Source organism: Hyalella azteca, unplaced genomic scaffold (assembly GCF_000764305.2).
Source record: "Hyalella azteca isolate HAZT.00-mixed unplaced genomic scaffold, Hazt_2.0.2 contig16636, whole genome shotgun sequence".
NCBI classification, from domain to species: Eukaryota; Metazoa; Arthropoda; class Malacostraca; order Amphipoda; family Hyalellidae; genus Hyalella; species Hyalella azteca.
The window spans coordinates 124,803-139,956 of record NW_025946451.1 but is presented as its reverse complement, the minus strand read 5'-3'; the positions used below and the strand labels follow the sequence as shown (position 1 = coordinate 139,956).

The 15,154-nt window shown below is 35.6% G+C and overlaps 1 protein-coding gene across 1 annotated transcript in view; it reads right to left on the bottom strand.

The window, feature by feature from the left end:
• Window positions 1-1,493: 1,493 nt before the first annotated feature.
• The window catches only part of LOC108672144 (gamma-aminobutyric acid receptor subunit theta), a gene marked incomplete at its 3' end in the record, with an annotated part of 61,045 nt that continues 47,384 nt past the window's right edge, over window positions 1,494-15,154 (bottom strand). The window contains 5 exon segments of the mRNA XM_047884964.1: window positions 1,494-1,600; window positions 6,466-6,895; window positions 8,219-8,595; window positions 11,385-11,453; window positions 12,875-13,066. Of these exon segments, the coding sequence (XP_047740920.1) occupies window positions 1,494-1,600; window positions 6,466-6,895; window positions 8,219-8,595; window positions 11,385-11,453; window positions 12,875-13,066 (1,175 nt within the window).

Here is a 15,154-nt window from a genome sequence, read left to right as displayed (position 1 = left end):
AAACGCTCCTAGACCTAGAGATTGATTTCTCTTAGTGAAGTTTACTCACTAATACAAGTTTCGCCGTTAGAGTTAACAAGTTCAACGAAATCAGCAGAAACTGCTATAAAATACCAAAAAGATACCAAAAAAATGAAAAAATATTCATTTGTCTACTCAGAACTAATAAAATCACGTGGCTTCTGATTGAAAAGACAGAGAAAATATTGAGACAAAAATACAGAAAAGATTGAACCTTGAGCACAAAGATTGAAAAATACGATGTTTAGCCAACAATTACAATATCAATCCATTCTACAGACACTCGAAATTCTAAAAATGGGGAAATTTAGTAATCTTTCATAACAAGCATGAAATTTATATCAGTAAATTTTATCCAAAGTTGAAACGGTCATTAATTTGAATGATTAGAAACGTAATTCTTACTAAGGAGATATCGAGTAACTCTTACAATGAAAAATGTGACGTGCTTTTTTTATAGAACTTAGGAGTTTAATTTGAAATAATGGTTCATAATCGCGAAGGCGAAACATAAATAAGACGCATACACAGATTAAATTTACTCGTATCTGCTTGCAATATTAATACTTAAAATCAGCCCCCACATCATATTCTATAATCTGTAACAGAAGCGAGCATCTCTCACAGCGGAACTGATGGATAATCACGGTTCAGGATTATAATCCAACAAATAAACTTTATTCAATAATTAATTCAGCTTAGAGGAAGCCTTACTAGAGTTATTAATGGCGCACCTTATTGAGGAATGAGGGAAAAGTGGGAGGGCGACGAGCGATAGTTTTTGTTTTATATTAAGCTATGCATTTGTTTGCTTAATTGGAGTATAATTGAGGAATATTGATTACTTTATAATTGTATTGTTAGATAGTTATTGGACATTAGTGTTGTGACCGGACGTTCCAAACGTCAAATATGGCCACCACAAAAAGGGCGGAACGTCGGGCACGAGCGTAATATCAAGCAGTTCTCTAAGAACTATATTGGAGTAACAAAACACAGTTTTCCAGTCAACACCGAGATTCAAAACACTTTTATTGGATACAGACTAGGGCACTTTAAAATCAGGAACTTGACACTAATAGTCTAAAACAAAGTGACAAAACAGGTGGCTAGTACATTCGGTCCAGGGGCCATACTTTCAAAATTCGCTAAGTGAACGTAAGTACTTACGCTCTATTTTCTTGTCTATGATTGGTGAATTTTGCTTGAAAGGCTGTCAATGATTGGCTGATGAACTTACGATCTCTTAACTTTTTTTGAAAGTATGGGCCAAGGAAGGGAGAAGGCACACTGCGGAAACACGAGCAGAGACCGTATCAGCACAACGACTAGTCAGTAGTTGCCACAATAGGACTTGGTGGACACGGTAAGCAGGCTGGTCACTCACCTGAGGACTTGGTGGACACGGTAAGCAGGGTGGTCACTCACCTGAGGACCTGTCTCTTATACACATCTAGATGTGTATAAGAGACAGGTCGTATTGCGTTGATCTCGTACTGCGGCATGCGGAGGTCGCGGTACATTTTGATGGCATCCTCACTTTTCCAGCGCAGCTCCAGCTCCTTCATCGTCTTTGAAACTGTGGATATTAGAGGAAAAAAGATTCATCATATACACGTCGTATCATGAAACTGTGGATATTAGACACAAAAAAGATTCATCATGCACACATCGTACCTTGGAACTGTGGATATTAGAACAAAAAAGATTCATTATGCACACATCGTACCTTGGATAAGGCCGTCAATGATTGGCTGATGAACTTACGATCTCTTAATTTTTTTTAAAGTATAGGCCCAGAAGGAGCTTAGAACATATAGTCTCCAGCTTTCCTTGAGAACGTCACATAAGATTTATGCTTCCTATAGCATTAAAATAGATAAAAGGATAATAAGATATCGTCTCTTCATCCTTTCAGTTATCCTATGGAAGTTTTAACATGAGGTTATACAGTAGATAATGTAGCGGTTATATATTATGGTGAACAGCTCTTGGCATTTCGGAAAACTAACCAAGAAGCAGCGACTTAATTAAATATTAGGCCGGACAGCTCCTGTCCTACACATCATATCTTATTTAGTATAGTTACCGATAAGTTTTATGCAGTAAACTTGGTGTCATTATTTATATATTATTATCCACAATTAATTTCTGGTGCCGTCATATATTTTATACGCTGAAAATCCGCTAGGAATTTTCACTCAAAGTTTATCATCGTTTTAATGTAAATTTTGTACTGAAACTTTGCCAGTGAAAAAATTCAATGTATGCAAACTAGACGATAAGGAACACCATGCCATAATATATCATAGAAAAATATTTTACAATTCTTATAACTTCGTCATTTGCTTTGGTTTTGTTTGTAATAATGCCTCAGAAAATGTCATGACTGATTATAGAGTAATTAGGAATTCATTCACCCCGTGAATATTTCGTCGCTAATTGGGCAACAACCATCAGCTGCCAATTTGATTTTTCGCCGTTATTTTCATTATATTTTCTTAAAATTGATTCAATTTCTCATGTCCTGCTGAAATAATAAAGCATTTGTGACCTGAACGAATTTTGAACTTGAATCACAGCAATCTAAGCAGTCTACTTACATATAGTTTTATTCGGAACGAACAAAACTACCGGGAAAACAAGTGTCAATGATTTATAAATATTGTTGAAAACAAGTACCTTGCACAATAAATAAGCCCAACACCAACACTGTACAGACATAACGGCACAATAAAATGGAGATATTAATGTACCACGAAGAATAGAATGTCCAAAAAATTCAGCGTTTCCACGTGTAAAGCAATCAAGAAAGAGTTATATTCAACTGCTAAAAATATTTGCACTCATTTCTTGTGAGATTGCGCTTTTCCGTTCACAGTAAACTCGTCAGACTCTTTGTTTTTTGCATGTATTTTAATAACAATTAGTTACGAAAAAATTCATTCAATTTTTTTTTTACTTTTAATATACAATATAAATTAGTTCTAAAGAACTAATTTAATTAAGTTGAGTCATTATAGAGGGATATAATTCTGTATAGCTTAGTGTATGGAATTGAGTCCTTACTCATTAAGGAACGATATTTATTATATATAGTTCTTTGATAATTGGGTTGACTCATTATAAATCAATATATTTCTATTGTATTAGGTCGATCTTAGGAAATTATGCTCTGGATGAAATAGATTTAGTTTATCAGGGGAGCGATATCATTCTGTAGGATGGATCTATTTCCTATATACAGAGTGATGTACAGTAAGTGATGTGATGTCTGACCGAATATTGAATGAAATGCTGATTATTGATGAAATTAATGTCTGCTATCAAACTGTCTGCGGTCAGACTGTCTGCGTCAGTCTGACCGATATCCACTAAAAACCCAAAACAATTAATAAGGATTTTTATATTTTCAAAGCTATAAATGTCCTTCAAATAATATCTCGTCAAACGTATAAACTAAATGCATCAAGCGGAAAATTGGCATGCCACCAATAAGATCATACAAATGCAATGTTTCATATATCCCCAGCGCAAAAAATAAGAAAACTTGCTTTACAAACTATTAAATATACTGAGAGTTTTCCGAATATTCAACATTTAGTGATATAGCATGCTGGATACTCATGGCTCATAAATATAAGTCAATAATTGAGCCAAACATGAGCTCTTTGCTGCAATACCTTACAAGCAAAGTCTCTACAGGTGTAATAGTTCAACAACAACTAAGGTGCGTTGAAAAATGGCTTAATTTCGTTTTAAAAACGTAGCATTTATTCGCTAATAATTGAAGTGCAACTATCATTGTTTTTGGAAAGGGAAGATCTTCAGTTTTTTATCAAGCAGTTATAAAATAAATAAATAAAATAAATAATAAAATAAGTAAGGAAATGAAAGTATAAAAAAGAGATGTGGTTTATCATGAAATCGTCATCAAAATCTCAGCTTTAGCTCGTTACCGCCTAATTTTAATCCAATATTAAAATTATTGCAATCTATGATATACTTTTAATTAATAAATATCAAAATTAAAGCTCCTATATAGATTGTTAAAAATCCCAGGGTCGCTACAAGGATATGCAAGCAAACAAAACTCGCAACAAAATCCATTTTGACTCGCAAACTTAAACAAAAAACGGAATTGAAACAGAGCGCAGAGAAGCAATTTTTCCATCTACCAGATAAAAAAAAACTCAAGAACAAAAGCCTTAGCATCGCAACATCTTAAGGGACGTACGACTACAAAAGAGCTTTGATGGCTCACAGAACGTTCCGGCATGGAAGGAAGTCCGTCTAAAAATCCGGGGATTAGACACTTCATGGCAAGCTCAGAAACATCAAAGAAATTCTCTAAAAAATATAACTCAGTACTCACTGCAGTGAGTGACGGAGAGCGCATTTTCTCGTCGACGAAAACTTGAGGTCACGGACGGACGGACAGACAGACAGACGGACATGGAGAGCACAATAGTGCATTTTTTCCATAAATGAGAGAATGCGCTAAAAACGTCGCATAAATCAAAGACCTCAATATAAATTTGCGGCTATTTTAGGCATAAATATATTTCTTCTATACATACATTGATAATTTACAAAATGTACAGAGGATTTTAAATGAGAACACCTAAAAAAATTAAACAACGCGAGAAAATTCTTTCTGTTTGGAAAATTTCATTTACAGCAGACATTGTAGCTGAAGTAATTTCAGCTAAAGACTGCTGGGAAAAATTGTGTAAAACTTACATGCGTGCTAGAAAATTTGAAATTCTAACGCTTCTTGATATTTCAATTCAAACCTGCTTTAAAAACACGAATTGTACTGAATAATAAATAATTTAGTACAGTATTTTTTATGCAACAAAAACCTTTAAATCAATTATATGAAGTCAACCAATTCACGAGCCTTTCTTTAAGACAAAAATCACTCCAATCCACTAGGAAATCCAATCCAAAAAATCTCCACTAGGAGTTTCTCTTATCTGCGCGAAATTGCTCCAAATTTCCACATGGTATTTCAAAAACTAGACTCGATTTCTTTCTCAGAAATTCATTACAAATTTTATAAAAGTTGTCTTTTATACTAACAACTCTGAATATGGAAGGTATTTTATTAAAAATCTGAAGTAATGAATTATTTGCACAGAGTACAATTTCCAATGGCAACAATGCAATGAACTTGGACATTTTTGGAGGAGATAGAATAGCTAGTTATCTTTTCAAAGTAGTCTATTTTTCCAATATCAAAGCTACTGGCATTCAGTACTTGGAGTGTGAAAAAGACTTTTTACATTTCTTACTTTAAAAACGGATTAATGGCATGCAGGTGCGTTTGATATGGAAGAAGATAATTTTTTAAGACTACAGAAGCATTCAAACATTGAAACTTATATCGTGTAGGTTGCGCTTAAAAAATTAATCTATGTACATTCAAAAAAGTAAATCAAATCCAGTTTAAGCTGGACACAGGAAAAATTTATTTCAAGGAAGTTTGAGTTATTTGCATTCATACCTTACTTACACTTCTGCTTTCAAAAATCTTTCTATCATCTTGAAAAACAATTTACTTGTCATTAAATATCTCTTAGTGATTATTCTACACACAAAGCCAAAGAATCCTCGATAATAACGAGTATGAGAGAAAAAATACATGCATTTATACGTAAATCATACGCTTTTACACAGGCGGATAAATTAAACTTTTTTTTGTGAATAACTATTCCATCTCTCAATATCTTCTTTTTATTTTCGCCAATTTGTGTGCTACAAAGATAGAATAAAAACAACGCTATTTTAAACAGCTTATGTATATCAGATCCTAAGATATACTCGTACAATATTAGAATAATATTATAGACAATAATTGGACAATATAGGCATATTATTATAGACATAACTGCTTTACTATTCTATCCGCTGCTATCGATATTACTCCCGATTCATTTATTTATTCAACGTTGAAGATAGTAAGTCCAGTATAATATGTTGAATACTCCAAAGAGCAGAGGAAACACCCCACGGCAATACTCATCGATTTTTCGTGCCCAGATTTGGAAGGGGTTTTTGTATTTGCGATGCGGGATACGGGCCCAGCATTGACACGGAATACCCCCAATTATTTCAGACAGATCGTCGTAGTGAAGCAATAGATTTTCATCCTCAGAACAATCGTTCAAGTCGCAGGGTTGAGTAAATGAATAACGGCATCTCCAAAGAGCAGAGGAAACACCCCACGGCAATACTCATCGATTTTTCGTGCCCAGATTTGGAAGGGGTTTTTGTATTTACGATGCGGAATACGGGCCCAGCATTGACACGGAATACCACCAATTATTTCAGACAGATCGTCGTAGTGAAGCAATAGGTTCTCATCCTCAGAACAATCGTTCAAGTCATGGGGTTGAGTAAATGAATAATGGCAATGGCCATTAGACTCATTGCACCGACAGTGGCAAGTGTTTTCAGACTCCGCGGCTGGCCGAGGTGTCACGGTGTGTATTGCCTCACACGTCTCTAGAAAATCATGATCTAGAAGCGTTGTTTTGACGCTGGATGACGTTTTCGTGATGTTAGTGGGCTGTGAGAAACTACTTTTTAAGAAAACGCCCGTGCTTTTCATTTCTTCAGGCGAGCGTGCATCATCAGGGTCACGAAATCCGAACTGAAATTTCCTGAAGTCGTCGAATGTGTGATTCCTTGTCAAGTTGATGGCTGGAGGTGAGACTGAAATTTTTGAGTCTTCTGGTAATAAGGGTTGTTTGTTTTCGTTTGAATTAATGGCAGCCAAATCACTTTTCTCGTCCTTCTCGTGTTTTAATTTGCGTGTCGTGGAATCATTGGTGGCTTCAGTGGGCGATCGTCCTTGCGCGAAGTGCCTCTGAAAAATAAGATACCTTGTCAGACTACGATAACAATTGGTAATTATTGATCAAGTCTGCGATTAAAATACGATTGCTTGTCATACTGTGTGATGCAAGCCCACGTGGCGTACATGAGTGTGGGTTAAACTATTCAAATCTCAAATTTATCAAGCGTATGCAATTACGCGCCATGTATTTCCATGATACGATTACATGGTCTACATAACATTATAGAGCTTAAATACGCTGAAAACCGTAACAGGGATGCATCTGAATCAGAGAGGCCACACCATATCATTACTGAGTTATTTTTTACTGAAGAACTTATAAAAACTGAATGATATCTGACAGCAGTTGGCTGAGACAAATTTTCGGTGGCTAAGATGACCACTATAATAAAGGCCAGTATAATAAATATATGAGAAAATGTTTATATAACAACTGAGGAGAAATTTTTCGAACATGATCGCTCAGTCCGCACAATCTGATGTATAATATGAAAAATATCAGAGAAACATCATCTTTTTTATAACCTAATGCCGATTACAGTTGAATAATTAAATCCGATATAACATGGGCCAATTAAAGAAAATATGTGATTTCATTCCGATAAATAAATTTCCACGTAGACGCGCGCCATTCGTTCAGTAAAATTTCTAGGAAACATAAATTGATTAATCACAACAGTGACCTCGAACGATCGGATGGAGTTTAGGTTACCTTGAAAAAAACCGGTTTCGATGAACCATTAACAGAAAAATTGCAGTCTCCCCGGACCTCAGGTTACCAGATATTTCCTTGTTTATACGATATTGTTGATATGATGGATGGAAAAACTTTTATTATGATATTAAATTAAGATAATCTGAATATGAAAGTTACGAGCACAAAAGCATACGTATCGGCCCCTTGTCAATTGTCAATTTCTACCCTTTACCTGGAGAGCCAAATTTGCATAAAAGATGATTTAGTGAACTAATGATTTTTATTTTAATGCATGCGAATATTACGAAAAGCCGCTGGTTTTAAGACCAAAAATATTTTTCATGCACTGTGCACCTATTCTAAGAGATTCTAAAATTAGCAGAAAAGGCATTTTGCATTAAAATTTACCTTGATTATAAAAGAAATTAAACAAAAGACATATAAATTTACTCTGAATAGTTTCAAATAAAGTTTCGACTGTTTTCAATGAATTTATTTCGTCAATAAGAAGACGTAAAATAACATGATTGTTTGAAAATTTATTCATTAGGAATTTATTCAATACTCATTATCTGAATACATTTTAATATTGCTTGCAAGTCAGATAATATTCTTCACAGAAATATCATACCTACCAGAATAACTCCACGGGACTTAACCGCATCAATCGGAGTCTCGTCGCCCAGTCCGACCCTCTTTCCTTCATCGACGTCGGCGGTAGATAAACGTTGTTTCTTTGGTGAGTTTGCAAAGTCGTTTTGCTGTTCCTTCCTATCCTGTAGGACCACAGTAGGTCTATTGCAATTACTGAGGGATTTGTTCTCTGTCAGGTGCAGTTTGCGGTGTTGTCTTGACGGAGATTTTGGTTGGTGACAGCACCGGTGACGCCCGCACTGAGGCGCTGAGGAGTCCGAGTGCCGCCAATGTGGACGATGGGGTAACATTTGACCGGCATTTTTGCGCCACAAATAATTCACCAATGTGAACTCCAGTAATGCAGAGAAGACGAAGGCTGTAATAAAGAAAAATTATCAATACTGTACTCGTATGTCTCCTTCATCATCAATTTTAATAATATGTTAATATGTTCAAATGTTGTTATTTACAACTAGAATTATGGTGTAATACCATACACTGGGTAACAAAATGTTACAGTTTGCTTTGATATAATTTAGCGTCCCGCACAAATTTTTATCTTGTGATTAGAAAAATTATGTGAACATCAGTTTATGTCTTGACTCGCAAAATTAATTCGATGCATATAATTATGGTTTGTACTTATTATTTGTATATATGATTCTAGCTAATTATGGAATTTACCATTTTTATCAATTGTTCCGTTTGAAGATAATATATATGTGTGGAAGCTAATAAGGCAAAGGATTCAGTAAAAAATTTAGTGTTATTCATGGAGAGAAAATAAAATTATTAACAGAATTATACTCATTGGCTAAATTCAACCACACGACCGAAATTTAAAATCAACGTTCGAAATTGTAAAACTGATATTTTGAACACATATATATTTAAAATATTATTTATTGAAACAGCTATCATCCGATGAAACAATTAAATAAAAAATGAAATCCTTGCGAATAATTATTGAGATCAATTTCTACATTCATTTGATGAATTCTAAATTTTCCTAACTGCGAAACTTTTGGACTCCAACTTTCCCTGCTCTGCGAACCACAATAAAAAAAATCATTGCAAATTCTGTACATTTGACGCCATTGCAAACTATTTTGTTATTGCATCAGCATGGAACAGTAAACAATCTAAAAGTTCTTCAATCCTTTCCCTACGATTTAAAGTCGCGCACGCATGATCATGAATCTGACCTTGGCAATTCTTTCATACTTTTCAAACCAATACGATGATTCAATTTACAGACAGTTGAATAAAAGAATTAGTAATAACCATTTCTATAATATTCATCTCCGATGGTAAACAAAGTTATGAGCATAAAATAGCACCAACAAGCTATGTAAGCCAGCACCGATGCATATATTGGCACTCATATTTCGATGGGTATCGGGGATACATAAAATACTTCAATAATTTTTACGTAAATAATTAGTCAATTTTGCTGTTACAATGGCAGTATCTATTCCTTAAAGCATCTACACACACCTAACACAATTTATTATCACAGTAACTATTACTATGAACATATCTATACTCACCTAACAAACTGAAAATCGTTTTGGTGTTTATTATTTTCACAGCAAATGTCCCTATTAACATCTCCACACTTCTAACACACTTTATTATCACAGTAAATATCCCTATATGAACAACCCATCACACCAGACATACTTTATTATCACAGTAACTATCCTTATGAACAACTCCACACACCTAACACACTTTATTATCACAGTAACTATCCCTATGAACATTCCATCACAAGCCATAAGTGAAGTCCTTGCTGCTGCGCAAATCAGTTTTCTTTTGTTACCCATGGCTCCCGCTGGGGCATTGAGAGGCAATCTCATTTGCTGCTGTCTTGTTCACTTCGGTGTGGCTGGGAAGGGGGGAGTGTTGTGGGGATGTTGGGAGACTGATTATTTCAGGGAGGTTATTAATTATTATTTCCTCAGTTCAAGACTGAAATTTATAAACAATGTTCGAAATTGTAAAACTGATATTTTAAACATTTATATATTTAAAATATTATTTATTGAAACAGCTATCATCAGATGAAACAATTATACACAAAAAAATTAAATCCTTGCGGGTAATTGAAATCAATTTCTACTTTCATTTGATGAATTCTAAATTTACCCAACTGTGAAACTTTTGGACTCCAACTTCAACTTTCCCAGCTCTGTGAACCACAAAAAAAGGTTCATTGCAAATTCTGTACAATTGGCACCATTGAAAACTAGTTTTTTATTGCATCAGCACGGACCAGTAAAAAATCTAAAAGTTTTTCAATACTTTCCCTAACATTTAAAGTCGCGCAAGCATGATCATTAATCTGACCTTGACAATCTTTTCATACTTTCCAAATTTTTGCGAAGATTCAATTTACAGACAGTTGAATAAAATAATTAATAATAATGATTTCTATAATCATCACCTCCGATGGTAAACTAAGTTACGAGTATAAAATAATTGCCAACAAGCTATGTAAGCAAGCAGCGAAGCATATATTGACACTCTTATCTCAATGGGTATCGGGGATATAAAAAGGCCTTCAATAATTTTTACGTGAATAGTCAATGTTATTGTTACAATAACAGTATCTATTCCTATGAACATATCCCCACACCAGACATACTTTATTATAACAGTAAGAGTCTCTATAAACATATCTATACGCACCTAACAAACTGCAATTTGGTGTTTATTATCATCGCAGCAAATGTCCCTATGAACATCTCCACACACCTAACACACGTTATTATCACAGTAACCATCCCTATGAAAATTCCATCACAAGACATAAGTGAAGTCCCGGCAGCTGCGCAAATCAATTCTCTTTTGTTACTCATGGCTCCCGCTGGGGCATTGAGAGGCAATCTCATTTGCTGCTGTCTTGTTCACTTCGGTGTCGCTGGGAAGGGGGAGTGTTGTGGGGAAATTGGGAGACTGATTATTTCAGGGAAGTTATTATTTCCTCAGTGTGAATTATTACATAAAAATCTTTATGTAATAATTCATACGATAATTCATAAATACGATTGTCGTTTTCTATTCTGAAAATTCGAGCACTGAAAATGGCAGAAAACGAATGGTACTGAACAAAAAAAAACATTTAATGGCAGATAACGCCATTAAATGACAAGCACTTGCCTGTACACGCGCCCATCCAGACGTCGATGGCCTTCACGTACGACACCTGCGGCAGGTCTCCTTGAATGCCTAAAACAAATTATTTCATTTATGCGAGTGAATAATTAAAAGTTTAAGTAAAAAAAATAATTTATTGTCAAACTATAAATTATACTATAGTCAAACAAATTAATAGTGTCATCATTGTTTTAGTATTTAACATGCTTATATAACGAAATTAGATCATGTCAATTAATTGTACAAGAACTTGTAATTGCTATCGACATATCTAGGCAGAGGCGTTCACAATTGTGTTAACAATTACAACATGCTAATTCAATGCTAATTGGAGACCAATGCAATTTTTTCCCCTGAAATTAATGATGATTATAGGCATTCAATAAAAATTTCTACAATTCGTTATGTTTCGAATGCCAAGTGACAAAAAAAAAATACAAACATTCGGCATGTTCGAGATTCAAACTCAATGAATTCTCAGCAATTCACTGCGATAAAAAAATCAATTCACACTTTTTCACTACAATAAAAATTCATACTATTCCCTCACCCAGCAATTCTTAACATGCGAAATGCAATGGCAAACAAACATCCGGCCACAAGCGTACAATTCTCCCTCAGAAATGACTTCTTTGCAAATCTGGGTTTGAATGAGCGCAGTTTTTTGTTGCTTCTAACACAAACGGGACCTTGTCAAGATGAGCGCAAAATTAAGACCGGTAGAACGTGACCAGACTCAAGCATTGCCTCATGAAATTTTTTATTATTTTCTACCACATTCTTTCCGTCCAAACTGAATAATTTTTTTGAAGAGTCTGCTGGTGGATCGTGACGAACATAAAAGCGTTGTTGAAGCCAATTTTCATGATGTCCATGGATTTAACAGTAATCTAACCATCAATCGTGGGAACAATACCATTAAAAAGTAATTTTTGAATTATTGGAAGTTATGTGAAAAATTACTAAATTAATTTCAAAACTTTTCAATCAGAAAAAGTATTCTATAACAAATTTTCCATGAGGCGAGTTCTTGCCACTAAAAAAGTTTATTAGCATCTGAAAATTTTCAGCCGTGACTCGTCATACGGACCTTAAAGTTGATTTTATAAGTCTTAGGTTGCACGTTTAAATTAATTTCGCAATAGTTTGAATATATAAATTATTGAGGGGCTCGGTCAAAGAATTTAGTGCACCCAACAACAGAAGGGTTGTTGAAAAGCTGATCTGAACTGAGGACTCCAAACTTGGTTGCTGGCCAGAAGACTTGGTGGACACTGTAAGCAGGGTGGTCACTCACCTGAGGACTTGGTGGACACTGTATGCAGGGTGGTCACTCACCTGAGGACTTGGTAAGCAGGGTGGTCATTCACCTGAGGACTTGGTGGACACTGTAAGCAGGGTGGTCACTCACCTGAGGACTTGGTGGACACTGTAAGCAGGGTGGTCATTCACCTGAGGACTTGGTGGACACTGTAAGCCGGGTGGTCACTCACCTGAGGACTTGGTGGACACGGTAAGCAGGGTGGTCACCCCAAGAGTTGTACGGCCAGGTACAGAGTCCACATCCATCCAGAAGCTGACCCAGGAGATGGCCACGATAAGAATCGTAGGCAGGTACGATTGCACCAGATGGAAGCCCACCGATCGTTGCAGGTGAAATTCAGCCACCAGACAACTGTAGTTTCCTGAAACACATGAAAATTCCCCAACGAAATGAATTTTTGGGAAAGCGAGTAATAAAGTTTTTATGACTCATAATCTAAGCACTTAGTCTCTCTCGTCATGATTGATTCATGAGTCTCTCTCGTCATTATCGCGTGATTAGACTATACTATAATTAAATAAGTCATGTTAATCAAACATTAGGATCCGTTTGTTGTGACCGCCACCAGGCGGCAGTTTCTCTCAATGCGATGCATTTTAGCGCGCCAGGCTGCCGGCATATCTTGCGATAAAATATAACAGCGTCTTTTGAACCTAACTGCCAGCATCTCGTGCACAACATCTTCGTGGATAAACAGATAGGAATCCACAAAATCTTATAAATATCTATGGATTTTGAATGATATAATTCGTGTGTACATCGACGCGTAAAAAAACTTTCTTTTATCGATAAGCTCTGCTTTTAACGTGAGTTAAAAACTTTCATCTGAACGTCGTGTGCTCCTTCAATACAGGGTGGCCCAGTGGTAGGGGCAGGGTGGCCCAGTGGTTACAGTTCAGAGTACCAGGATTGCAGCAGAGAGGCGCGGGTTCGAACCCATATGCAGCTTTGTGCGACAGTTTCTGGTCAGAAATTTTATTCGATGAAATTGGGAACATTGTTTGAATGATTAGCCCTACCGGGAATTTACATTCCTTACATATTAAAACAGATAGTTGCGATAATATTAGTCAATTTAATTAATCGTTACGTGACATTAGACCCATGAAAACCCAATATCATCACCAAAATATCATCTGACGGTGCATTAAATCACCCGGTGAACATTTTGTGAAGAAATAAATTATTATATTAATTTTGCAATATGGAATTATTGATCAACACAAAGATATTCAACAAGAAAGTTAAACAACCCAATAAAATTTCGATAAGATAATTAATTACTAATAGAGTCAACAATCAAATAAACAATCTATAATAAAATCAACAACCACATGAACATTCGGCAACACAATAAACAATCTCGTGAACATTCGGCAAGAAAATAAACTATTTAATCAACATTCGGCACCACAATCTGCAGCCCTAACGTGAACATTCGGCAACACAATCTATCGTTTAATCAACATTTGACAACACAATGAAAATCATTCAATCAACATTCGGCAACACAATAACCATTTAATTAACATTCGGCAGCACAATAACCATCTAATCAACATTCGGCAGCACAATAAACCATTTACTCAACATTCGGCAGCACAATAAACCATTTACCAACATTCGGCAGCATAATCCTCCATCTCGTGAACATTCGCCAACAGAAGCAAGCATTTCATCAATATTCAGCAATTGTAACGGTAGAAGACTGCTCCTCCATGCATAATAAGAAGCGGATTTCACTTCAGTATCCTAGCCGCAACTTGAATGCAAAGTTTTCCAATGTTTATGCTAAGCTGAAGGCACTAAATTGCATGCACGAAGATTATCAGCGAAGCGTAAGCTAAAAAGGACGCCAGGAGTTTAGCATGAAGTTCCCAAGACAGATGAACGGAACATAGAACCTTTTAGGCATTAAAATTATCTATGTTATGTAAATTGGAAAAACCATAATGGTATGGAAAGTTTCTAACAAAAAAGCGTTTCAAAAGGCATTAAATTTTTTAATAGTTGTGTTTTCCGTCACGGTATAATTTATGAGAGTAAAAAATAACCAAAAGGCATATTTCTCTAAATTCTACAACAGATATTAGTATCATAGAAGAACATGAGTAACAAATGCATAAAAACTCTCACCGATTTGTGAGGCTTCTTGGCAGGTTGTGGCTACGATGTCTTGCATTTGGAACTGAGGCATGCGCAGGTCTTTGTGCATCTTAATGGGCTGCTTGGTGTACAATAAACCATCTAACCAATATTCGGCAGCACAATAAACCATTTATCGACATTCGGCAGCACAATCCTCCATCTCAATAACATTCGCCAGCAGAAGCAAGTATTTCTTCGATATTCAGCAATTGTAACGGTAGAAGACTGCTCCTTCATGCATAATAAGAAGCGGATTTCACTTCAGTATCCTAGCCGCAACTTGAATGTAAAGTTTTCCAAT